General features: G+C 43.1%; 1 protein-coding gene across 1 annotated transcript; it reads right to left on the minus strand.

The window, feature by feature from the left end:
- Positions 1-27455, minus strand: chrm4a (cholinergic receptor, muscarinic 4a). Its single transcript, XM_020654363.3, has 7 exons — positions 27001-27455; positions 7820-8412; positions 6932-7086; positions 5276-5477; positions 5111-5200; positions 4572-4841; positions 1-3530 (listed from the first exon to the last, which is right to left on the minus strand). The coding sequence occupies exons 1-7, from the start codon at positions 27053-27055 to the stop codon at positions 3285-3287; spliced, it is 1611 nt and encodes a 536-aa protein (XP_020510019.1). The 5' UTR covers positions 27056-27455; the 3' UTR covers positions 1-3284.
- Positions 27456-27736: the final 281 nt, after the last annotated feature.

Consider the following 27736-nt stretch of genomic DNA (forward strand, 5'->3'; position numbering starts at 1 on the left):
TTAGATTCATGCATTAAAAGTTTATTTTCAAAGATAACAAAGCATCTCAACGTTTTATTCCTTAATCTCAACGTGACAAACTGTACAAAGACAACTCATTTCAATTCATTCATCATCTTTCACCTGACAAAGATCAGTCATCTTAACGTCTTTTGTCCTTGAGCTGGTCCTTCAAAAAGGCCTCCCCTCTTTTAGTTTCACTCAGAATTGTTACATCATCGTGGTGTTTATTGTTTGAGCTGTTTGAGCTTGAAGGTTGTAGTAAATTCTGACGAATGCTCTGGGGATAAACCTTTAATATCTTTTGAATATGGAAATAAAAACTTGAGAATAAACAAAACTTTAAATTCACAAACCTACGGCAGCAAATGTAAAGTATCGTTGACCCAGGCCCATATCAACCCTGAATCTGAACTTATCGTTTGTGTAATACGTCGGAACTCAGCGATACTTTTGTAAATCTTATTTAAACAGTTTGGGTGTTCAGCTTTAAATCACGACATCCCCTTTATCTGCCTGTTTTCTTTATTGGGTACACATCATATTTTGTACATTATGATTTCTTTCTTATATTTTTTTCTATATATAAAATGTTTAAATATTTCTTACTTATATCTTAAAGCTTAAAAGTTGTTCTTTATATTTATATTCTGTAAAGTATTTCTGATTCTGATCGACGACAAAGAGTTTAAAAGTGAAATGATATTTCATTTTGTCATTTTGTCGCATGCAAATGGTTTAAAAAAAGCAGCAACGCAAGACACTAACACACCTGATTATTAACTTAAAGTGATCACAAGCGAACGCAAGGTATCCAAATTATTCTTCTGCGGTGTTCCTCAGGGTGTCTTACCTCTGAGGCCTCGTGTCCACCTCGTGTTTTTTCTGCTTTCATTTGAAAATGAAAAAAAACGGATCAAGATTTCCAAAACCCCGTCGAGTTATCGTTCCCTTTCGAGATGCCGTACACCTAAATGGAAATGTTCCGGCTGCAGGTTTTTCCTCGAGCTCCCAAAAGGTCAGTCGTTTTTTTGTTTTTTTTAAAACTACTTTAAAGTTCACCTGCATCAAGTTTTGTGGTTCTTTGAAATGAATGATCCATTAAGAAAGACTGGGCTCCATGGCGGCATGCAGTTATTATGATGTGCATTGATATGATGTTTAAGGTTTGATGGCCTGCTGTGACGCTCAGCTGGAAGTCCTCTGCTCTTATCTTGAAATGAAAGTGAAAGCTTGTTATAAAGTTTTCTATACAGTCTCATATGAGGAAGTTGTAGACATGGCTGCAGAAACACAACACATGCCTTTAAGAAGAAGTAGAGACACCGGTTTCTACGGTTACGTTAAGGTTAGACGTAAACGTTTTTGCACTAATAAGAGAGAATTCTCCGATGTTGATTTCTCCCCTCTTTAGAGAGAATCTTTCAGCCTCAATCTGTCACCATTTTCTCGTCTTCAGCGCCATCATCCCACGATCACTCACTTATTCAAAATATCACTCAAAATATTATTTTCTCTCTTCCCTCCTCAGAGCTCTGATTTTGCCCGTTTCAACCCGTTGCCATCCCTCCCCCCCTCGCTTTCCTCCCTCTCTTTGTGACTGTATTTCGACACTGGCACGAGAGCAGTTTCTCGGATTGTCTTTTGAAATGTGGCGTTGTACAGGACATGACGAGCTGTTAACACAGCGAGGAGCCGTTAGCCCACACAGTGTCAGGGACACAGGACTGTTAGAAGGTTCAGAACAACACCGCTATTATACATCATGTCTTTACGAGGATGAAAGCCAGCCAGACAAACACACTCTCATCCCGACTTTGCCAATGGTCATACAATATGAGACAGAAGAGTACAATAAGTGACTTCATACCCCGGGCTGTCAGACAACAAGCTATTGTCTTTGAATAAACACCTTTCTGGGTGGAATTGATTGCATTTTGTTTGCAAATTTTGGGGTTGGTCCAAGTTCTGTCTGCCTTTGGAGAATAATCAAGCTTTCACAGATCAACAGGTGTTTCCTTCTATCCATCTGGTATCTCATTTATAGATCCATTCCTGAAAACAAATCCAAAAGTTGGTTCACTTGATCGGGACGTCCAACTGGTGTTAACTGCTGTAGGTGAATTAATTACGAGCCCCATCAAGTATCCATAAATGGTTAACCACTTCCTAGCCCATGTTTACTGTATGTTTCTAATATGCCAATGTGGGCCCCAAAAGGAGCCACTCTGAGCCCAGTTGCAGCCCACCTAACCCGGGTAAGCCCAAGTGGGTGCCAGTCTGGCCGTGATCTGTTATAATGACCACGCCTTCCAATCGACCATCCAACCATGACGCCTGAGCTCAAAAAACCAATGCCAATACGTGCATCGATGTGGATTTTATAGAATCCAGTTGGGTGCAATTGCTGTGAGGGCAGTTTTGAAAGACACATTGGCCATGGCGCAGTTCACAATAAAGCCAATAGGCGGCAGTAAAAGCCAAACTACGTGATGCAAGGCACGTTCCAAATCGAAATTAAAAACACTGAAGAGAAACTCCCCCATCGCCAGAAAAACTAATTAAAGGAACATTTTGGATTTCTGCAAACAGCAGGAAGACGTGAGTTGGGATTGGACACGAGTCGTGGAATGTGCGAGCTTTGGAAAAACAAGTTAAGCTGCCGCAGCAACAAGACCAGACTCCGTCTACACATGACAAGTCGCTAACAACAACAGCTGGATTGAGCTGATACACCCGTCCAGTGAACCATCCAATCATCCATTGGCCACCAATATTCATCCATTTATCTATCAAATAAGACGACCTCTTAAGCCTTGCATGCTGCAGTGTTGTCACCCTGTTTTAGATGTTGCCATCAGCTCTGTCACCCCATCAATCCATACCTTCACATATCTGTTGATTCCCTTCATTTCTCCTTTATCTACTATTTACTACCAACCTCAGTTTCCATTAATCCCATTTCAAACCCCTTTAGGTATTTCCCCCCCCATTCCTGTGAAGCCATGTTTCCGCTCAGTTTGTGATTTTATTGTATTTTTTCAGTTTTAGGGCAGGTTAAGGAATCCCTGGTTCACATTTCTGAGTGTATCTGTACCGATAGGGCGTTCATTTGTTTCAGATGTCTCTTCTCTTTACAAAGGAATCCTTCGACTTGATTTATCTGTCATCCGTTTTTCTTCAACCGGCTCCTTTTCTCTTCCTCCGTCCCCCATGTTGTGTAGTGGTGGTTCGCCCCGTCCCCTTCCTCCCACCCTCGTTCCTCTTCCTCCTCCTCCTCCATCTCATCTGGTTCCTATGTTCTTATACTGGCACAGCAGCAGGTTCTTGAATGTCTTTTTGAACGTGGCGTTGCACAGTGCGTAGCAGGCAGGGTTGATGGTAGAGTTGACGTAACACAGCCAGTATCCGATGGCCCACACGGTGTCGGGGACGCAGGACTGGCAGAAGGTGGAGATCAGCACCATGACGTTGTACGGCGTCCAGGTGATGATGAAGGCCAGCAGGATGGCGAAGATTGTCTTGGTCACCTGTAGAGAAGCAAAAAAAGAGAGGAAGAGTGAACAGAACAAAAGAAAATTGATGCGCTGATAATCTTCTACTCTCCCGCTGGACGTAGATCGTTAAATTATTTTCACTGTGGTATAAAAATCTATTTGCTGCGAGTATATCCTGCAGACTAAAACATGTTATTGATGCAACATGTTGTGTACGAGCAGATTGATGGGAAAAGACAGAAGCAAACACAATGTTCACTCTTACCATTGTTTCAGACGTTTTCAGGCTGATTCTGACATCAACCACAACAAAAAAAACGCAGAGCCTACAAAGGGATTAAGAAACCTTAAAGGAAATGAGAACATGCATCCTAACACCCCCTCAAAAGTATCCGTATTCACTGGAATAACTGGGACACAAGAAGCACGCGAACTGGAAGCGAACTGGATCGATGTGGAAATCCCTCAGGATCTGTTAAACCTGAGCCTGGAAATACAGGACCCAAACTTTAAGATGAATTCCTTAATTCTACTTTTGCAAACAAAAAACCCTTCAAACTTCACATTTCCTCCCTCGCTGAGGATGTTTTTGGATGTTGAGTCCGCCTTGTTGTGAATTTTGAAGAGTGACGGACCCAAATTAGACTCATGTCTGTCATGTTAAAAAGCTCAGAGGAACGTTTCCAAATACCATCTGTCACTCTCAACGATAATTAAGTGAAGTGACTGCAGCACAAAAGCCACTCATCTCTGAAAAAACAGCTGCTGCGTATCGTTCACACGCTGCTGGAACTGAGTGATCCCACCTGCACGCCAGCAACATATGCTGCCACGCAAAAACAATCATTTAATGTACACCAAAAACTAAATGACAAACTTTAAATGGTGATAAAAAACCAGGATAAATCATCATTTCACCCCCGTATTTCAAGAGCCTTTGTGCTCCTCCACGGCTAAACAAACAGCTTTTATTTCAAGGCATGTACATCCGCCCATCAGCAGCGTGTGTGTGTGTGTGTGTGTGTGTGTGTGTGTGTGTGTGTGTGTGTGTGTGTGCAGTGTTACATAACATACTTTCTTCTCTCTGGCAGCCATTTGTCTTTTCCTCTTCACTTGGCTCCTGGCGATGCTCGCAAACTTCCTCGCCACAGTCCGAGGGCGGCTGATGGGGATGGAATGGCGCTCGGTGCCGTCCACAGGCGGTACGATCTCTATGGCGGTGATGCACTCGTCCCCGCTGTGCTTGGTTACGATCTTTATCTTTGACCACCTCGAGCCGGGGCCCATCTTCGCGTCAGCAGAGATGGAGGCTGAGGATGGATCCGGGTTTGGATTTATCGCCGCCTGAAATGAAAGCCAGAGCGTTTTAGAAGTTGAACTTTTACCGCCACTTTGACCAGTTGAAGGCCGAGAGCGGACCGTTATTTAACAAATGTGTTTCAGTGAAGTCGGTAATTGTGACCACATCAACAGAGCCAGGATTCTTCCCCAGAAAGAGAGAGGATTTTTGAGCACAGTTTTTGCAAAAACGCTTCAGATTTTTAAACATCAGCGCCGAATACTTCAACGACGGATAAACAACACAGAACAACTTCTTTATCATGAACTCTGACCTCAGAGATGACCTCGTTGTTCGGGTTCTCCTTTGGTTCTGTGGGGGCGATGAAAGCTGTGGACGAATCGTTGGAGCTCTCCTTCTCCTCCTGGATCGATAAACAGATTTAACATGAAGAAACGATATGATAACAAACAGCTGCTGTCTCTGGATGATTCAGTACCTGTGTGAGTCCAGGACTGGGCTGAGCAGGCGCCTGGTTCTGCTCCGGTTTGGGTTCCTCCACTCGGCCGTTCTTCACGGCGTCGAGTGCGGTGGTGGTGGAGTCCAGGCTGAGCTTGGGGGTGGAGCGAGGGCTGGCCTGAGGACTGGTCTCGTTGTTGTTGTTCTGCTTCAACAGGTGACTCTTAAGCAGACTGGGAGTTCTGGGGGAAAAAAACCTACCGTCGTTATCATTATTTTTGGACTTTTTGCCTTTATTAGAGAGAGAAGAGGGGATGACATGCAGCGAAGGGTCGAGGTCGGATTTGAACCCACAGCGATTAATGACTAACAAGTGTGAGTCAAATAATAACCCCATTATTTTCTCATATTTATAGTTACGTCTGAAGTTTTCTGTCAATTTATTTATGACATTTTCTTCTTCTGTTGTTGATTTTGGGGTCTTACTTCTCTGGTTTCTTTTGATTATAGTCGCTTAATTAATCTTGTTATCATAAATCTGTATTGAGGCAATTTAAAAAAAAAAATCAGCATCAACTTTTAAGTCACAATCCTGTTGATTTTAAGTGTTATACATAAATACATTTAACTTTATGAATCATTTATTGCTCACATTATGGAAATGAATTGTGCTGCAAATTGAGTACATGTATAATTCATGTTAATAGTCTGGGTGACATGCTATTTAAAGACCCTGTTACTAAAGGAGCAATATGTAACTCTGACACCTAGTGGTTAAAATATGTATGTCAAAATTCTAAACATCATAGAGAGCTGTCTCCCCCCCTCCTCTCTATAGTGGATGCTCACTCAGGTCACCATGTGGTGGACTCTGAAGCTTCAGTGTTTATCCAGCTCTGCATGGGTCTGTAAACCTTTCTGTGTTCTAACCTCTCTCCATTTTTCAAAAGCATCTCCAATATTGATCCTAGTTTGAGCACGTTTCTGCTCGTGGAGCTTATTAGAAACATGCAGAGGCTTTTTAGGTCGGGTACAATCACTTCTATCTGAACCACTTCTCTTGACCGCTTCCATCGCTGCAACACCTGTTGACCTGATAACTGCTCTCATATCTGGAAAACTGAGGGGCGTCCAAAACGGCTGTGTGGGGGGGTGTCTTAAAAGCGCCTACCTTCTCTGGTCCAAACAAATCCAGAGCATTCAGGAGCAGAATCTAAAGTTAGAAGGAGGACATACTGGCTGCTGCATTGTTGTCAGAGAAGCCAGCACTTCAACATAGCATGTTTCCTTAATGATCAGAGAGTAAGATACCTTTATCATTTCACTCTCTACACATTTCACTGACATTGCAAAATATTTATCTGTCATTTTTCACAAGACAGACAGCAGAGAAGTCTAATATTCTGTAGAAGAGCTTTAAGGAAGTTTAATATTTTCTGCTGTCATGAAACTGGGTCATCTCTGTAATCCTTCATAACGAACCAAACTCAGGCTTCGCACGGCTGTTGTTCCCTGTCAGGGACATTTTCTGTTTTTAACATTTAGGAGGCCGTAAGAAGAGACATGACTGAATCATAATGACGAGAATAAAAAAAGACATCTTAAATTATTAAGTTGGGTCGTTCTTATTCTTTGTCTCATTTGTATATTTCTAAAATGTCTTAATCTATAAGTCTGAGTCCTGTGCTGCTCTTACTTGATGCCCTTCTTCTTCTCCTTCTCCGGTTTGTGTTTGGAGACTCTGCTCCTGGAGGCCAGGGAGATGTGGATGTACAGGACGGTCATGATGATGACGGGAAGGTAAAACGCAGCGATGGCCGTCCCGAATGTCACCGCGGGGTTAGAGAGGAACTGGAGAAAGAAGCAGAGAGACAGACGCTTTGACATCATCCACAGAGACGGTTTACAGAAATATGATTCTCAGTTCAAGGATTTTTTTTGTGTGCAGTCGGATGCAAAACACCTGACATCAAACCTGTGTTTGTAAAGTTTGTATTTTTTTATTCTTTATTGTTTAGCCGAGTTTGGTAGTGTTGTTGTGTTGCACAACGTTATACTACGGAAGCCCAAAGTGGACATGCATGCATACATTTGATTTACTGTTTCCTCGTGATGGGAGAGTGATTTTATGGTTGTTTTCTCGAGATCTGAACTTACTTCTCTCATGAGATAACAAGTCTTGCTTCCTCGTGATAACAAGATCTCATTCTCCTGATCTGGAAACAACTGTGATAGGTCAGGCCTCGACATGCCATGCTCTCATTGGCCGACTAACGAGGTTAAGCCAAGACTATTTCTACGGGTCTGTGCTTTTTCTCCTCTGAGGTCATGAGATAAACAATTGGATTTTTATCAGGAAGTTTTCCTGCCAGCTCCCAGGTGACATTTCTGCAAGAAGTCGGGGGGAGCCGATGTGTGAACGCTGCAGGAAATATTCAGGAAAAATCCCCACGAGCGAGCAGGCGGCGGCGTTTACATTTACATCCTCCGACCCGTGCGACTTTCATGCGCGTGATAAAGCTGCTTCACACTCTCCACAGATTACACAGAATCAGGAAAGACAGTAAAAGAGACGATACTGTACCTGAATGTAACACTCTCCAGGTGGCACCGTCCGCTCCCCAACGATGAACTGCCAGAACAAGATGGCGGGCGCCCACAGGATGAAGGACAGGATCCACGCAGCTGCGATCATCAAACCCGCCATCTTCGTCGTCCTCCTCGCCGGGTACGTCAGCGGTTTTGTGACGCAGAAATACCGATCGAAGCTGATGATCAATAAATTCATAACCGAGGCGTTGGAGACCACGTAATCCAGCGCTAACCACAGGTCGCAGACCACGGGGCCGAGCGGCCAGTACCCCACGATGATGTAGACGGTGTACAGGTTCATGCTGAAAGCGCCGATGATCAGATCCGCACACGCCAACGAAAACAAAAAGTAATTGTTGACAGTCTGAAGGTGGCGGTTCACTTTGATCGACAGCATGACCAAAATGTTTCCTGTCACTGTCACAAAGCTCAGGGACCCCGTCACCAAGGCGATAAAAAACATCTCCAGAGCCTTATAAGGACTTCCTGCACCGGCGCCATCGTTAGCGGAGCAGGACGTCTCGTTGGTGGAGACGTTGCAGGTCGTGTTGGAGAACAGGTCAGCTGATTGGTTCACCGATGACCCTGAAGGAAAAAAAGAGAAATGAATGTTAAGTTGAAGCGGCGGTTTCAATTTGGAGAGGCCGTTTGGAGATTTTCCCTTCATGACATCACAAAGGGCAGTAGCCCCTCCCCCAGGTGGGTGACACTCCCACAGCTAGGTGTTTGTTCTGCCCTCTGAGTCTGACTTCTCACTGTAAACAATAGGACATGGAGCGAGAAAGCACCGAGTACACCGAGCCCTTCCAGAGAGGGGGCGTGGTCAGACACAGCTAATTTACATATTTAAAGGTACAGACACAGAAACAGCCTGTTCTGAGCAGGGCTGAAATAGAGGGGTTTATAGACATGATCAAATACAGGATCAGAGTGGATTTAGAACAAGAAACTTCACACACATGTTTTGAGGAGCTCTGACACTTATTTAAACTGAAGAGGAGGAGGAGATGTGACCTTTGAGTCTGTTGCCATAGTTGTCAAGATGCTAATTTGCTCCGGGTGTTGACACTCCTGATCTTTGTTGGTTTATTGTCATGGTAACAAGTTTGCTCATTTTTTCTCCTTGCAACGGTTCCTATAAATGTTATATATTTAAAAAAATATATGTTTCATACCTAAAAAGATGAAACAAAGTCGAGTGCCAGAGTGCATCAGTGAACTTTAACTCCCACCTGTCCAATGATGCCTCTTCGATCTGCATGTTTCAGCCTGTTAGCTGCTTCAGAGTCTGAATAAAGGTCAAACGCTGCCCGACTGACACCAGATTTAAATCTCTTTAACATAGTTTTACGAAAAGTCTCCATGAAACTGAACTTGGAGAGTATCTGACTGCCATGTCGTGACATATTCCTAACAGTAATGGGATAGAACCAATCACAAGATAGAGGGCGGGACATAATGTTCTTCTAAAGACATAGCCGCCCCCCTGAGCTGTGTGGGGGGTTTAGTTCCTCTTTAAAACTTCTGCTCCCCCTCTGGAACCACCTGTAGGATCTCAGTCTACAGTATGTTCCCCATGAGGTGCAGACGTGTGTGTGTGTGTGTGTGTGAGTGTGTGTGTGTGTGTGTTTGATTGACAGCAGCTGGCAGGCCGGGCTTCGTGTGGGAACAGGAGACAAAGTAAACAAGCGTGTAGTGTAGTTAGAGAGCGGTGTGCAGACAGCAGCTTGTTAGCAGACGTGTTGAAGAGTTTGGACGACAGCAGAAGAGAAAGCTGCAGGAGAGTTTGTGTGCAGCTTCATGCAAACTGAACAAATGATGGAGTTATTGATACTGATACACCACCATGTCTACCTGAGTTAAATGACTGTAGAAACTATTTACAGAAATCAGACGTGGCAGGGAGATATTTTTTTTTCATTTGGTTTTGCAAAATAAACACACTGATCATAAACAACTGTTTAAATATTGATCCAAACTTTCCTCTAAAAGATCAAATCTGAAAATCCGCTGCCTGAAGTCCGGAACAATTTCCCAGAAAGCTCGACTTGTGCTCTTTTATGACATTTATTCTAAACGCAGTCAGCTCGCCTTTAAAACATGATCTCCTCCTAAATATTATGAAAAATGAAATTGCATCTCCAAAGCGTCCCGATGCGGAGTTAATCAAACACATCAGGATGTGCCTTTATTTCTGGCTCCGCTTCAAAGCTTCATGAATATTCTCAAACTAAAGCATCCCCTCCAACCAATCTGCGGATGCATTCAGGCCGCGCTCTGAATATACGGCTTATTGTTTGTTTGTTTTCTACGACATGCTGAGTCAACACGCTTTCTCCGTTCATGTTCAGACTCATTTAGCAGAGACAGCGGACGCCTCTGATAACGCTGAAGTTAGATTAAAAAAGCAGGAGCGCTGCAGGATGGAGAGCGGGGGGGAGGGGGGGGGGGTTATGGGAGGTTCATTTTTTAAACATTAAAGCACAACTCCAATCATTCTCGACCTTTGCACATTATTTTCTTTACACGTCTTCTCTCCGTACGCTGATGAGCTTTCTGGGAAATTGTTCAGGGCTTCGTGCAGATTGTTTGATCTTTTAGAGTTTTTGCTGCATAAGATTCAAAGTGCAACGGGTTGAGTCCATGCATCGTGGTTCTGAATAGCGTTGGAGACAGGTAGCTCGCCAGAAGTGTCCAACCATACGTGCCTGGAGTTTCCACAAAGCTCCTCGTTTATTACGGACTACCTTCGACCTTACAGAGCCCGTGTGTATGGCAAAAAGAGAGTAGGTTACAGACGTAAGAGAAGGCGCCGTCCAGTGACGTCGCTCTCCTAGTAACTTAGCAACACAGGAGCCCTCTCCAGGCTGACGTTTCATGCAGCAATATCAAATGTTGAAATCAAGTGAGTTCAGACTGGACATGAGGCCAAATGAACACCAGAAACAGAATCTCAAGCCTGCAAACTCCAGACCAGATCCACTCGCAGCACCCAGCTGGAGAAGGTCAAAGGTCACGGGGAGAGAGTCAGAGGAAGACAGATGGGAGATCGGGGGGGGGGGGGGGGAGTCACACCTGACACCTCGGAAAGTATCTCTCCCTCACACACAAACATGTGAAATCAACATCTACTCATGGCCGAAATATCTGAAAATACTTTTTTAAATATGACTAAAAACTCAGAGTGTTGATAACAGCCGCTGTGTAAAGTAAACGAGCTGCAGTTTACATGGCAGAACGTGCACAATACTTTCAGTGTGATTGATTAATTAGACAAGAAGAGGACCAAGCTGCTAATAAACACAACTCAGTTACAGCTTAAACGCTATTTCTGAATTTCTGACTTCCAAGATCGAATGGAACGCACCATCATTCACACTGCAGCACAGTAGGTGTTGTTAAATACAAAAGAAGTAGAAGAAGACTAAAAGTTAGTTTTTATGCTGCCAAACACAATTAAGACAAACGTGGGGACAAAAAGAGATACAGTGTGCAGTGAAGTTAAGGCACATTAAAGCATGAAGTCAACAAAAGTGAAACTCAATTAAAAATCTAATCGACGTCTTTCAGAAGACTTCTGTTGCTGTTGAAACACTGAGATGCTTTGTTCCCTCTCAGGGCCAAATGACACCACTTAGACTTTAATTAACTTGGTGAATTGAACAATTTCAAAACTCTGTGTCGTGATTCGTCACTGAACAGGTGGAGATGCAGGTAGACGAGGTCGAAAACAACAGATTTAAGATGATTCATGTGAACGTTTTTTGAGCTGCAAACATTCTGTTAAAGGATGAAACTTGAAGAACAGGAAAGTAAAGCTCCTGAATTAAGATTAAGGAGGTATTGTGGTCTTAAATTAAAGACACCAACCTTGAATGTCAGTAGGAAATAGATAATCAGGAGAGATATCACCCGTAAGCTCCAGAGTTCACCTCAACTTCCTCCTTAACTGGATTTATGAAAGTAGGTCATCGTGTTACTTCCTCGTCTTTTTATTGAACCTTTTCATAACAAAATAAAACAGAAAACACATCCTCAAAAATAATGTTTGTCAAATCTTAACATCAAATCTCCTTAAAGGTCCAGTCAGTGAGATGTAGTACACATTTTAAACACTAGGTGTCAGTTACATATTGCTCCTTTCAGACCTGACAATGTGACTAACAGATTTCCAGCATGCTACTTCTTATATTATCTTTAATTTATGCTTACATGCTACACAGAATACATACACGCTCTAAATACTGCAACACTCTAGTTGCACGCACATGCATTTTATTTCAAGTAGACGCTGACGAGTACACGGTCTTAAAAACATGATGCAAACACACACACATCGCTCCTGCATTAATTAAGAACTGCTGAAGCATCAAGAGAGCGAGAGGAGTGACTGTGTGTTTAAACATGTATGTAATGAGCATGGTCTGAATCATGTATGTGGATCCTGCTTCTGCTCTGTGATTGTTGTGTAGCAGGCTCATTTTAGCACACTTTAGTTAGCTCGTAGCTTCACATTGTCTGGGCTGTCTCCCCCCCCCTCCTCTTTAGACACTGAAGCTTCAGTGTTTATCCAGCTCTGCATTGGTCTGTAAACCTTTCTGTGTTCTAACCTCTCTCCATTTTTCAAAAGCATCTCCAATATTGATCCTAGTTTGAGCACGTTTCTGCTCGTGGAGCTTATTAGAAACATGCAGAGGCTTTTTAGGTCGGGTACAATCACTTCTATCTGAACCACTTCTCTTGCCCGCTTCCATCGCTGCAACACCTGTTGACCTGATAACTGCTCTCATATCTGGCAAACTGAGGGGTGTCCAAAACGGCCGTGTGTGGAGGAAGCCAGCACTTCAACACAGCATGCTTTATGAGGATGTTGTTCAGATTTGAGGGATGTTAAATATTTAAAAGTACTTCAATAAATGAGCTGAATTACTCCATGTAGTGAGTGGTAAACCGTTTCTTGAGTTCAAAGTTGAAAGATTAATTTGAACAAGCTCTAATAAGGTATAAAATATTCTCTTTCTATGCTTCCTGATCATCTGTGACATGTTGAACATTTTCGAACAATTTTCTGGGTCTTATAAAATAAAAGCGATTTGGAGCGAAGAAGATTCTTTCTGGAGGACACACCCCGAAGAATCAGCTTTGATCTTTCTATGAAATATACAACAGAGGCAGATGAGACACACATTACAGCTGATTGCATCACCATCAGCTCCGATTCACACAAACACACTGCTGCAACATTTATACGACTCTCGCACGCCCAACGTACGCTCACATCATCAACACACACACGCTGCTGAAATATTCATCTCCAACACACTTTAGATGTAATCATACAGACGCACTCTCATCTTTCTGATATACATAAAGAATCTGAATCTACTCTGAATAATGCAGCATGATGCGCTCGCAAAGTGAAGGTGTCAAAGAAGAAACTAAAGAACAGAGTGATGCATTCAAAGCATCCTGTAAAACACAGCGTCAGGTTTAATAAGTATTTTTTTTAAATCCATAAAAATAAAAGCAATTTGATTTATTTTGAGAGTTTGGAGGAATTTGCTGCACACTGAAGTTTTTCTTACTGGATCGAAACATTAATGCATTTAAAATATTCTTCCATTATTCATATTGATTTCATTTAAAGCTCCTGTGAGGAGATGTTTACTGGTTGTGAAGTCATGTGATCAATCCCATTAAATACAACTGGTCGATGCCTGTAGACGTATTTTCAGACTTTTAGAAGAGGAACTACCCACTAGGGAGAACTACACACTATTTGTGTACAAACTACTAAAGATATACGAGGTCTTCCTTTGATACCTGGATGCTTTTATATAAAATATACAACGAACATCATGACGACCTTCCTCTTTTACCTCAGAGCTTAAGACAAAGTCTACAATATTTATATATTTTTTTTAAACGTGGCTTAAGACGAGAAAGAAATCCAAAATGGTCCTCAGGGGGAGGAAGCAGGTCCTGCAGCTTTCCAGCAAACAAGCCCCAGTGGGGCCGCTGCTGGAGAGCGAGGCCACATTAAACCCACAGGTCCTGTCGCCCGCAGCATCATCCTAATGATCGGCCTGTGTGGGTTTGTTTAAGGTTCCACAAAGGTAGAAAAAAACCTCCAAGAATCAAAAACACATTATAATTCTGTAAGAGGAATAATAACAGATATTATTTTACACCAAGAGAGCAAAAAAACAAAAGTATGCAGCTACAAAGAATGGTGGAAGAAGAAAAACACAGCTTCTTTTGACTGTATTTTTCTAGCAATGGTCCTTTATAAGAACAAGAGATCTGATAATGCTGCAGCGAAGTCAGACGGAGCAGGAAACACGAGCGTCTGACCTTCAGACAACAATAAGCAAACACCTCACCGGATTATTCAAAGCTGCAGAGAAAGCTGCAACATGAATGTGATTAAAAGAGAAGCACGAAGCAGTAAAGCAAAACCTCACTGAAAAGCTCTAATAAAATGAGCCTGTCATGATGTTTGAAGCGGCACAGCGAGGGGTCGACTTAAGACGAGCAGTTGATTGCCAGGTGCCAAAAAGCGTTATTATATGTTTGAGGGTTTTCTTTCTGGGGTGCGAAAGGAATAAAAGTTTAACAAATGACAAGTGACACTGATTCATTATTGCTGATTGACCTGAAACTGTGGACACATTTTTTATTCTGGATGACGTAGGTGTAAAAAACAGAGGAAAAGGAAGACATTTAATTTAAATTGAATGTATGAGAAGAGTGTCATCTGCATAGAAAAAATCGACTTCCAATAAAAGAATAACCTGATGTGACACAAACTTACAACTGGTTTCACACTTGACTCAGCCAAATGAGGGAGGGAAGATGACCGCAAGCTCGTCAATCATGTTGTACCGAAACAATAAACCAATGTACCAAATGATGCTGGTGTTGTGACAATTTATGCTACCTTTCCAAAAGGGCTCCCAAGAATAATTCCTTGACAGTCTGTGATGCACGCATAGCTTCTGTTTTCATACAATAAAACCCAGACATACAGGGAACCATAATAAATGTCTATTTGAGGTCAGAACTCCTTATTTAGACATTTCAAAGGAAGCTTAATTATCCAACAAAGGATCGACGTTTGGCTGCAACACTGGGTGGGAAAAAATACTCATGAGAACAGAAATGAAAGATGATCAGATGGTTTGAAGTCACTCTGCAGTTCTCCGTATGAAATGTTCAGATGTGACATGCTGACTTGCAGAAAATTCCTTGTGAGTGTATTTGCACCTTTGCATGAATCTCCATGTTTTCTATGATATTTTAATCTTGCTTTTTGGGTATTCATGTTTCCAGCTGCAGTTTTGGACTCCTTGTGTGTGTTTTTTTTAGAGCGCCCTTGACTGTTTTGACACCTATAATCCCTAAAAGCGCTGCTGCAACCAGCGCTCAGCACTGCAGACTCTCTGACACCAAGGAGTCAGAGCCGGTGCAGAATCACACCGAGGGTTTAAGTCGAGTCATTTATGGTCACCGTATCCCCCAAGGAGCCAATTTAGTAAAAACCAGAAAACAAAGAGGAAGCTGACCCCCCTGTGCATTCACATCATGTTACTGCATGTTGCTATCTTTAAATCTTAGGTAACTCCTGATCTGTTGCTAGGGTTAGGGTTATTTGTTTTATGATTAACCTCCTATAAAGCATCATATGATCATCTGCATCCTGGTGAATACAAATTGTGCAAAACATCAGAGAATCTGCCCAAGAGAGACGAGTGGAGACTCTAATAAAAAACTTGGAAGGGCCGCCCTGCTCGATCAACCTCTATTTATAGATTCTACTTAATCTATAGCTATTTAAGACTCTGTTCTCGGGGGGGGGGGGGGCTGAGTTTTCTGCATGTGAAGTGTTTCTATTTGTAGTGCGAGTTGTGTCATCCAATCACGTATCAGCAGGAAAAACAGGCGGAACTCAACCCACGAGACATCGAGGCTCCGATCACCGGGAATCTGGCAGCGATTTGTTTCTCTCTATGAAAAGATATCTGCATGCAAGAACAGCTCACGATCAGCTCCACATTTCAGTCTGTGTCATGATCAGCGATTAGATTTCCTGACTTCTTTGAATGCATCAGAAATGACCGAACAAACCAACAAACAAACATTTTAAAAGTCGTGCAAACTTCAGACCCGTTGATGAAAGTAAACGAAAATCTGTTTCAGCTTCAGGTTCATACCGATGTAATCCAGTGATTTATATTCTAGTGTTTAACTGAAGCTCTGCAGATAAACGCTGCAAATCCAGTTATTGCACAAAATGCACCGCCGTTGTTTGTGTCTTTTGCACGTGTTTTTGATTTCGTATTTTTGCACATTTCTCCTCATTCAAATGGTGTTGGATGTTGATGACCAGCTGTTCCTGTCGGTCACTGTCATTAGTCGTGCTTTGACGGGGGGGGGGGGGGGGGGGGGGGGGGGGGGTGTGAGGGATTTCATGGACCAAGCAACGGCAGCATGTACGTCTGCAACGTAAACACCGCCTGGAAAAGGAAGTCGTTTTACGTTAATTAAATTAGGAAGAAATTGGCATCTGTTCCCGACGACGATGATAGAAAATGATTGCCGATGATTGCCGATGGGCTCCAAGATAGCTAGTTGCTAAACTTCATTAGAAGATGAACAAGTTAAAAAAACAAACATGATGAGACTAACAGGTTAGAGATTTCAGAGCGACTTCCAGCTACGCTCTCTTCAGATCTTTAAATATGAATTCACACTTGAATCTTCTCCCGTTTAGATAACTGTTCCTCTCTCTAAACACGCTTCAGCCAATCCAACCTTTTAAAGTTAGTCCAAAATGCAGCTGACTAGAACCCGCGTCATTCCCACATCTCCCCCGCTCTTCTTTGTCTTCCATTTAAATTCAGAATCAACTTCAAAGTCCTGTCACTCACAAACAAATCACAGCATGACCTCGCGCCCAGCTACGTCTCTGACCTCCTCGTTCCATATTCCCCCACCTTCTCCTCACAGATCGCGCTCCAACTCTAAAGCTACAGGTTGGCCCCCGACTCTCTGGAATCAGCTCCCACAGTCCATCAGATCTGCAGGATCTTTGGATCCATTTCAAATGGAACCTGTACAGACGAGCCTTGGTGTTACTACCAAACCCTTCCCTGTGCTGAGATTGTTTTTGTGTTCGTCTGATCTGAACTTTGCCCTGCTTCACACACGTTTTTATTCCTCTCCTTTTCACCCAAGAAGATGTGTTCAGAGTACGGCAATACTTTTGTTGCCTCTGATAAAAGCGCTGACCTCAGTTTGCCCCGTGGTCACACACTGCTCCTTAAACGTCCGCACAAGTCAAGTGTGGATGTCGGACTTTTTTTTACACCTTTTGCTCTTTTCTTTCATCCGTCCACCTAGAGCGCTGATTCAAGATTAATTATTAGACATTATAAGTGGACGTTCCGATAAAAGAAAAAAGATTGGCGTCTCGTCTTCTGGTCTGGCCCTTCTTTTGCTCGCTTGTTGTTTCACATTTTGAATTTTAAAAGAGTGTGTGTTTGTGTTTTTCCCGTGTGTTTGTGTGTAAAAAGAGAGAGAGAGATAGATAGGGGGGGAGAGCACATCACAGCGTTACAAATCCATACTTCACAGAGCAGAGCCAGCAGCACAGTGTGTGTGTGTGTGTGTGTGTGTGTGTGTGTGTGTGTGTGTGTGTGTGTGTGTGTGTGCGTGTGTGCATGCAGGGTGTGTGTGCAGCAACATTAGCTATTCTTTTTGACACATGGGCTGTAATGGAGCTCCTCTCTCTTTCTAACATCTCTCTTTTTCTGCAGCTTCACACATCTGTCCTAACATCTTTCTCTCGCTCCTTTTTTTTAAGTCCAGATCCATTAGAGGGCATCACACAAAACATTTTGGCGCCTTCGCTTTAAAGCAGCGACACACAAAACACAAACAAAATCCCTCGAGCGATGGGTTTCCCCTCCATGTCTGAACGCTGATTTGAATACAGTATACAGACTCCATCGCAGGCTTTGCTTTGGGCTCCGTTGGGAGACGAAACAAAGGACCTGCAGAAGCCTTTTGCAATCTATCCAAGAGTTGTTGCAACATCTCAGTCTCAGCACAGACGGACCAACAAACTGATGCTGAACGCCCTTCTTTGCAAGTTCTAGTTGGTAGACAACAGAGAAGGTACGGGCCCGGCAGCACCTCCTCTCCTGTGTTTTGGAGCGTCTGTGTGAGCGCGTCATGGTGAACGTATTCTCCAGGTCAGATACCGTTCACCTGTGCTGCCTGCTGCTACACAGCTGCAGTGAAGTAATAAACCAATCGGAGGACAGCCCCTGCCGACACACTCCTTTTGAAGAAGCTTGGACAGCCAGCAGTCGGGGCTTTTCAGCTTGCTGCTGTGCCTCTCGCTGTCTTTCGTCCTGATGACTTCTGTGTCTTCACTCGTTTAATTCAGGTCAGGTATTAGTTTTGTTTAGTAAACTCTGGGTTAGGGGTGCTGCTCCTTTAATTTGGTTTGCGTTAGTAACTGTTGTTAGTTTGTTTTTTTGGTTGTTCCTTTTCACTAAGTAGAAAGTCTGTTTTTAAGACACTTACTTCGAGTCCTTCTGTGTAACGGCGTTTCCTAACAGCACGCCGCATTGTGCATTATCAAGAACAAAAACCACCTGCTCAGGCTCAGACTTGAGAACTCACAGGTCAAGCAGGAAATAACCCAAAGAAATGGAGAAAGGTGGAATTGAATTAAAAAAGTATCATGAAATGAATAATAAAGGATTAAAACAGCTAAAAGGTTGGAGCTAAAAAGGTCAAGGGGTTTAAAAAAGAAAAAAAGAACTCCAGAGGCTGACGCTGCAAAATGTTTTAAGATAACAGATTTAATATTCCAAAATAAAAGCATGCAAAATCCTGCAAACTGGGGCAGAGATAATGTTCACTTTAACAGCTTGGAGAAAGAGAGACATCCTCCTTTTTGTTTGGATACCAGCGGAAACTCGGGCCGCTGATATCATCCACGGTATGTTGTCCTTTTTTTTTTAACCATTGTGCAGTTACAGCCTGCAGACTTTTTCCTCCACTCCATCTTTGTAATTTTTCAGTCAATTACAAACAGTTCAATTGCATTCCTACTTTGTTCCCTCTGTGTTTATGCATTCGTTTATTTTCTGGTCAGCCTCTGACCTCACATTGACGCCACATTGTGCCTCCTGATGGAGATGGTTTGGGTCGTTGCAGGTCGATTGCCGTGGTCAGCCACAAAGGGAGTAACACACAGCGTGTTTTATCAGAGATGTCATCTGACTTCTGCAGAACAGTGAAGGCCCGACCTTTATCATCCACAGACAGCGTCATTATTAATCAAACAATCAGGCCTGGACTCATCTCACATGATCACAGGTCAAACCCATTCTGCAACAGCTTTCTTTGTCGCTCACCTGAATCACTTTGACATTCTTCACACCTGCATGCACCTTGATTTCCTGTTAAACCGGCTGCATGATAAGGAACAGCGACTCCCCAAACAAAGGAAACCACTTCAACAAGAATCAAGATCTGCAGCTGAGTGTCCTGCATGCAGCAGGGAAGGATGAACCTATTCATCCATTGGAACCATAAAACAATCGTTTATTGTTCCACCTTCTTCTTAAACACATCAACAATCAGATAACCAACGATTCTATTAAGCGGCGGCGACATACGGCCCATTGTCACAAAAGAAACCTTAAGAAACCTTCTGGTGTGCTTTCTGCAGACGTCTCAAAGCTCCACCACACCGTGTGAGATCAATGCTCCTGCACGGAGGAGAACTTGGCTCGCATGTTCGGGTACACACAAATTGGTGCTGACAGAGCACGCACACAAACGCAGAGGAGATCACAAGCGGGACAGAGCAGACGCAGAGGATGCTGCAGCTGAAAGTCTCTGCTGGCATGAGCCAGAGAGACACATTTCTTCTTCTGCTGCCAGGTTTCATATCACAGCCTTTGTTCGTGCTCGACCCGCCTGCCTGCGCCTGATGACCTTTAGCTTGTTTTGTGTTTCTGCCTGCTTGTCTGAACCAGCTTTTTGTCTCATGTCACCTCCACTACTGGCTTCTCTTTGCCTCCCAGGTGAGTCTGGTGACTGATAATGGAGGCCAGTTTCTCCAGCATCTCTGAAACAAAACCAGCCTGAAAGCCTCAAATTACACTCGAGAGATATTTTCAACATAATCATGTTAAAACTGATCTGAGATCAAAACTATAAAAGTTAAAGCATTCATTCTTTCTGCGGCGGGAAGTTCAGTGACGATGCACGAGCTGCAAACTAGGGATGCAACAATTCTCAATATGATATTGAAACGTTCAGTACAGCATCCACAGTTCAGTCTGTGCTTATGAATTGGTTCTGTTTGTGAGCGTGTGTGTCCATGCACTAGGATAAAGAACCCCCCCCCACCCCCCACATACTACACGCATGACGAGTGGTTGGAGATCAATGAACAAAAAGCCGAGGTACATATCGAGCCGGCCGACCGTGTTGTCTTGTTCCGATACCGAACACATAGTTTAACCTTAGCGTAGAAAAAATAACCCTCTGTTCTTTTAGTCTTTAAAATGGGCTTTTGGATCAATGAAATGTTAACCCTCATGTCCAGCAGGTAAAGGAAATATTGTGTGTTTCAGAGAGTCGACCGTAGTGACTGTTTGGAGAGTTTGTTGTGTTCTTATTCATCCTCACTGACCTGTTTAAAACATATAAATGTGCGAGGGTTATTTCTGCAGGATCCCTGTTTAATAAAAGTCTGTTGTTTAATCTTTTAAAGATCCCTCGTCCTCTGTATTAGATCTGCTAACAAGCCCCCGTGTTTCTAAATTAATCATGTGCAAAGAGTTAATAAAATATTAGCCATGTTAGCACAATCACACTCCTCTTCCTCTCCCTCCTCGGCTTCAGCTTAAATCCTCGTCTGCCTCTGAAACCCCCCTTAAATCCTCGCTCGCCCCTCTGCAACCCCCACCTCTCTCCCTCACTCTCCGTCTTTACACCCCGCTCTGATGCCAGCTCACAGCCAACGCCAGCAGCAACATCTGGGCCGACACACACACACACACACACACACATTAACACACACATTAAAGCGCACAGTAAATACAACATGGCAACAGTGGTACCCTGAAAAAGTAGGCCATGAGAGGAGGGGACGTAGAGGAAGGCGGCAGAACTACAGGTTGTTAAAGACGATGGTGGATCATCAACACGATATCCTTGAATAAAAACGACCACTATTCTGCTTTATTTCTGTACGATTTTCACTGAAATATTAAGTTAATCTGACGATGTTTCTACAGGCGTGCAGTTCTGATCCCGGAGCAAAACTTCTGGGAGGTTTAGTTCTCATCAAATCGCTTTATTTCAAAGGTTTTTTTGAGTTTCATGCAGCAGATTTTGTCCTCTGAATGGATTTTACTGTTCTGGTTTGTTTTGGTTGACTCTGGACGTTTCTGGGCGGGGAGCTGGTGAGTCTCCTGTTGGACAGGCAGGAGACAAACACCGGCGGTTAGCTTGCAGTGTAGCTACAAGCAGTAAACGTACACACTACATCCTGCAGGGGGCGGAGCTTCTGATGAGGAGGAGGGGCCCAGTCTGAATATTGTGTTTACAAGCTGCAGTGAAAAAAGCTACTGACTATTTTCTTATAATTTCTCTGAGGATATTTTTTCACTCTAATGAATGAACATGTGTATTTCTTGTAAATGAACAGTAATGGGTGCTGATTAAAGATAATCTCTGTCTTTGTTTTTCAACTCGGCCGAACCTTCTGGTTTTTCAGAGATATTTTTGAGCCCCCACGCTGCAAGAAAAATGTGTTTTTGAACTCACAAAATTGAATTTGCAACACAAACAGCCCCGTCTTTCCCAGACTGTCTCCCATTATGTCCTTCTCTTTGTTCTTTAAGAAGCTTCTGCCCTCACAGGAATTTATTTACTGCAGAAATAGTCATTTCATTTTCAACACAGCAACAAATCCCCGCTGATGCCGCAGCTGGAAACGTCTAAAGAGAAGTCTGCCTGTAGCACAAAAAGCTGAAGATAAACGGTGTTCATCTTTAACTAAACGTCCCATTTATTTATATTTTTCTGTGTCTGAGGAGTAACGGAAACTTGCTGAAACATACTTTTTATAATTTGTTTTAATTTCCAGTTTTTCTCGTTCTTTCATCAGCTCGCTCAAAGCAACACATCAGTTTTCTTTGGACTACTCCTTTGCTTCAATCGGTTGAGTCGCCCCCTGCTGGACATTAGAAATAACGCAGGTTGGGGTGCAGGTAGCCGAGGGGTTAGTTTGCTTTCCCCATGTGCAGACGCTGTAGTCCTTGAAGCGGGCAGCCCGGGTTCAAATCTGACCTGTGGCTACTTCCCCATCTCTCCTCGATTTCCGACTCTATCCACTTTCCTATCTCTCCAATAAATACTCAAAAATAAACGCAGGTTTAAAGCACTTCAACACGTGTTAGTGTTAACCTTCTTATAAACAGTTTACCAAACCAACCAAAGCGTTTGTTTGGTTTCATCGTCAAAGTTTCTTTTTCATGTCAGTCATTTCTTTCCAAAAGAGGAGAACTAACAAACAACATTCAGCAAGCACTGCAAAAACAATCCATTTTTTCTCATTGTGTTTCTCCTTTTCCGGAACAAAAGACGAAAGATTTGTGCCAAGAGATTTTCCTTTTTGGAGCCAGAAACTCTGTCTGTAATTATCATCCAGCCGGCTGCAGACTGATAACAGTGATCTGTATCACATGTGCACCGCTCCGTCTCCAGCGTGTTGAACTCTACGCGGATATTCTGCTGCTGACCGCCCTGCACGACTGTAGGAGTCTGAACCTCTGGGAATAGGAAGGAAAACAAACTCCTGGTTGCCTTTGGCCTTTTCTCACTGCTGCATAACGAGGAGGGCAAGTCCAGGACAACATGACGAGAAACTGAAGTCTCCATTCTGCGCTGTGTGACAACTGTCTGCAGAGCGAGCGGAGCAGGAACGACTAACTCAGAGCGCTGACAGAGATACACAATTCAGGATTTAAGCTGAAATTGTAACAAGAACAGAGAGAGAGAGAGAGGGAGAGACATCAAACACCTGGGACTTATTTCACTCCTCCTGCATGGACATTTAACATAATCCTCTGTGTTGATGTCAGACGTCTCAGAGACACTCAGAGGTGTTTCAGAATCAAAGCCAGGAGTTTCTGATGTAAATAGTAGAATGCATGATGTATGAAAGTCTAGAGTTTCCTCAAGTATCAGTAGAGTTTTTAAACGTTCAGAGCTGTTAGAAAACATCAGAAGCCTGAAACAGTTTGTTTGAGTCACGATGAGAGGAAATCGTCTGATTTACTTTCTTCAGTTAATCAATGAAGTTAAACAATTCAATCCACAACATCAGACGCTTCTTTAATCTGGAACATCAGGTTCTAAGAAACTCGGATGTGAAATTTAAACCAGAACAACTCTGTTTGTTTTATGTGGGAGGGGAAGGGGGGGCGGACAGAGAGACCAGGACAAGGAGAAGTCCTCCACCATGTCTCCTGTTATTATTATATTTATTAATAAGGATGTTTCCACAACTCAAACACAGCAGAGAAAACAGACGACCGAGGCGAGCAGCGACGAGTTTAAAGTTGAGAAACTCGGTTCAGCGTGGAGAGCGTCATCGCCCCCGCCCACTCAACTCACTCAACTCACTCGACTCAGCACGACTTCATGAGGACGTTTTATAAAGAGGGCTCCTCAGTCACATATGAAGACCGCCCCGATGACGTCGGGACATTTTCAGGAGTGCAGAGCACGTGTGAAAGGAGCCATAACGCCTGATTACAGATTGTAGTTTTAGAACAGCGTCGTTCTGCCAGCAGTATGCCTTTGTTGTTACACACTACATCTGGGTTGGACGGCTTTGCCCCCATATGGCTCTGTGACAAACACACTTAGAGAGGCGTAGCGTGGACGACACGGGCCATGTTAGCTAACGTCTGTCAGACAAAACAAAGGCGGTCTGGTTGAAACACCTGTGGCGGTAAAAACTACAAAAATAATGAATCCAAACACAGCAAAGCCAAAATAAAACCCAATATCATGAAACTTTGATTACAATATTTAAATGTAGATGGAGCTTTTAGATACTTCCTGTTCTGTACACAAGATGAATAAATGTGTGTGTGTTGTGTGTGTGTGTGTGTGTGTGTGTGTGTGTGTGTGTGTGTGTGTGTGTGCATATGACCTCTTCATTTGTACGTCTGAACCGAAGCCCTCCGCCCTGTACGTAAAAAACTGATCCTACCCGAGCCAAGAAGCTGTTTTCGCAAGTTGTTCAAGAAAGAACACACACACACACACACACACACACACACACACACACACACACACACTCTTACACGTGCCAACTCATCCCGTAGATACATAAGAAATGAGCTCCACACACACTGCTGCCTCCTGATATGCTTCTTACAGTATTTGCATGTCATCATGTGTACACACCCCCATATAAAACTCTTTATCCACTACAGTATGCACCCCCCCCTCCCCATATATAACTCTTTATCCACTACAGTATGCACCCCCCCCTCCCCATATATAACTCTTTATCCACTACAGTATGCACCCCCCCCTCCCCATATAAAACTCTTTATCCACTACAGTATGCACCCCCCCCTCCCCATATATAACTCTTTATAGACTACAGTATGCACCCCCCCCTCCCCATATATAACTCTTTATCCACTACAGTATGCACACATACAGAAACAAACCCGCCTCCCCTCCACAGGAATCTACTCCCTGCAGGAGCGAGGATGTAAATAGGATAGAATTAGAGAGCGAGCGGGGAGGACGAGAGGAAACACGAGAGATGAAGAGGGGAACAGAAGAGCCGCTGATGGAGGGGAGGAGACGGGGGAGGAATCAGGGAACAGGGAGAACGAGGGGGGATGTTACATCAACCCCCTGATGTTTTATGTAGAGCTGCCAATCATCTCATCACACGGAGGGCTGCTCTTTTTCCTTCCCGACAAATACACAAAAAAAAATACATCCGTTTTATTCACAGCCGAGTAAAACCTCAATCGCTCAATTTCTGTACACTGAAGTCAATCTGTAAAATAAACTCTGAAGCAAAGACGGGCAGGAAGGACGTGCAAAATGCACCTTTTTAATAAAAGGTACACTCTGCTACGTCCATATATGGTCGAAGGAGGTAAACGCCCCGGGCAGCACTTAGCCTGGCGTCAAATGTGGGCCAACTATTCATGAACAAAATCGCCACTAGCCGCGGGCTCGCTAAGCTACACAATCTATAGGCACAAAGAACCTCTGAAGGAAGTGTCAATCAAGCATCACCTGCAGCAGAGTCCCGCCCTCCAGCTCTCATCGGCCAATGGCAGTGAGGAACTCTTTTGACAGGTGCAGGGTCAGACTTTACAAGCTCAAGTCCATAGGTTTCCAATATGGCGATCGCCTTCAATTGGCTTCATAACTCCTCTTCAGAAACCAATGATGACGTCACTAAGACAACGTCCATGTTATATACGGTCTACAGTTGTCAACAGGAGGGACCTTATCTCTCTATGTCAGCTGATCGCAGTGGTAGCTGTCAATCATAAGTAGCTCCGCCCTAACTCCTCTCTCTCTCTCTGACTCTAAATGGGACCTTCATTTATTAAATAATCACGCTGTGTTGAAGAAGACTTGAAACTACCGATTGGGACGACAGACTCAGGAAAATGTTTACTGATGGAAAAAATCAACTGAGAAGAAGAAGGAACATTTTCTAGTCAAACTATTCTGTCTTTGTAGCCCCCTGCTGGTCAGAAGGCAGAATGCAGGTATGAAGCATCCCCACATTAATTCACATCCACTTCTTCTTCTCCTCCTCAGTCTATGTTTGGCCCGGACTGTGACATAATCCATACAGCAGCCAATCAATACGACCGCTGACAAACTTTGAACTGCAGAGGTGTGACACGGGTTCCTTCAGTTTACAGGAGGTTGTTGTTTTCCCCCTCCCTCTCTCTCTCTCTCTCTCTCTCTCCCTCTCTCTCTCTCTCTGCTCGGAGGCAGATTTAGGATTTGCACACAGTCCAGATTATTCATTCAAAATGAGAATGTAAACACTTGTGTCTCTCGTGTTTTCCCCTTTTTTCCCAGCCTTGTCGCTTTGATACTCCATGAAAAGATGAGAGGGAGAAGAGATGAAAAGTGTGAGGAGAAAAGAGAAAGCTTTAGACGGGGAGGAGTTCATTCTGCATTTTTTTAAATCTCTGAAAACCTAATTTGTCTTTTCTCCTTCTTTTTTTTGTTATCTTCTCCTTCAGCACCTCCTGAGTCTCTTCCTTTCTTTATTTCTTTTTCTCTCTGTCTCCTCATCCTCATTTTTCCAGCTCCTGCCCCGAGCTAAAAGCTGCTGCTGCTCTCTTTGTTTGGAGACATTCCCGTACATCGAGAAAAATAAGACAAATTCTGACTGATCTTTGCTTCAATAATTCACCTTTTTAACGTCAAATTAAGATTTATCTGCTGATGTGAGGACCCTTCATGTCTTATAAAGGCGTAGGAAAAGACAGTTTTCATTAATGGTAAAGATTATATATGAACTAAAGCAGCCTGTGTTTAATTAAATACTTTAAAGCAACAACATCTGAAGCCTGTGTGTTTTGATCTGCTGTGGAAATGTTGAATCATTTGTTTAAAAATTCTCTTATCTTATATGTTTTTTGTGCCTTTTATTATAAGAAATTTGCAGAAACGTGTACATGTATGACATGTACTCATTCATATATTTGTAGATTTAACTTTTCTTCACAATAATCCAATAAATGTTGGAGAAATTGTTGATTTGCTGAAATGTTACAAAAGAGCGTTTTGATGCCTTTAGGTGTGTTGAATGAAATTCTCTTTATGGCGACATTTTTATGATAAATCTTATGGATATTAAATAATTACAAGAAACATATGTCACAAGAGAACAATCTAAAGTCATCACGACAGTTTTTTGTTGTGTTTTTGTACGAGGAAAAATCCAAATCATCATTTTTAAGGTCTTTTACGCGTCCGTTGCTCTTCGCGTTAATTGCAGATTCTTAATAATGACATTAAGTTTTCTTCTCATTTAACGACATGAACATTTCTCTTTGGACTCACCGTTGAAGTTCCAGAGGGGCTGCAGCCCCCCGGCTCCGTTACTGTCGTTACTCATGTTGCATGGCGGAGGACTCTTCTCCTTTATTTCCACTTTTTCTCCTCCAAGTTTGAAAAAAAGATTCCCCTCCTGTCGTCTTCTTCTTTTTAACTTCTTTATCCCCTTTAATGTTTCTTTATGTGTTCGTTAATGATCCGCGGAGCTCCGGAGGATCTCACCGTGCTCCTCTGCGTCTCAGCCGGACTGATGGATCGTCTTTGCGCTCAGGGTTTGTTTGATTTCCGTCTCTGCGTATGGATGTTTGTTTCAATCAGCAAGCGACTCTGTCATTTTAAAAGAAAGACAACAAACAAACAAAGGGCATCAATTAACTGAAACTGATCGGTTCTTAATTAGGCATCAAATCAAAGCGAATAATCGGCTCGCTCGGATCACATCGCGCGCGGTTTCTCCTCGCGCGCGCGTTCATTCAGAGAGAGAGAGAGAGAGAGAGAGAGAGAGAGAGAGAGAGAGAGAGGACATGTGATGTCATTTTCTTCAGCCAATCCCTAATGACTTAATCTTTTACTTTTAACAGACTACATGTCATTAAAACAGTTGATTAACACTATTTATACCATCTACAATATTCTGCTCCTGCTTAAAATCACAAAATGACCAATCAGTGAGGTGTGTAGAGAGTGAGATGATAAAGGTATCTTACTATCTGATCATTAAGGAAACATGCTATGTTGAAGT

The sequence above is a fragment of the Labrus bergylta genome, chromosome 24, assembly GCF_963930695.1.
Source record: "Labrus bergylta chromosome 24, fLabBer1.1, whole genome shotgun sequence".
In the NCBI taxonomy this organism is placed as follows: domain Eukaryota; kingdom Metazoa; phylum Chordata; class Actinopteri; order Labriformes; family Labridae; genus Labrus; species Labrus bergylta.

What these genes read in the sequence shown, in the direction of transcription:
- chrm4a (XM_020654363.3), bottom strand. Translation starts at nt 27,055, where the DNA reads ATGAGTAACGACAGTAACGGAGCCGGGGGGCTGCAGCCCCTCTGGAAC. An exon ending in CCAGTCCTGGACTCACACAG is followed by an intron (nt 5,201 to 5,275) that starts GTACTGAATCAT and finishes TTATCGATCCAG; the next exon opens with GAGGAGAAGGAGAGCTCCAA. An exon ending in TGGCTGCCAGAGAGAAGAAA is followed by an intron (nt 3,531 to 4,571) that starts GTATGTTATGTA and finishes GCTTCTCTACAG; the next exon opens with GTGACCAAGACAATCTTCGC.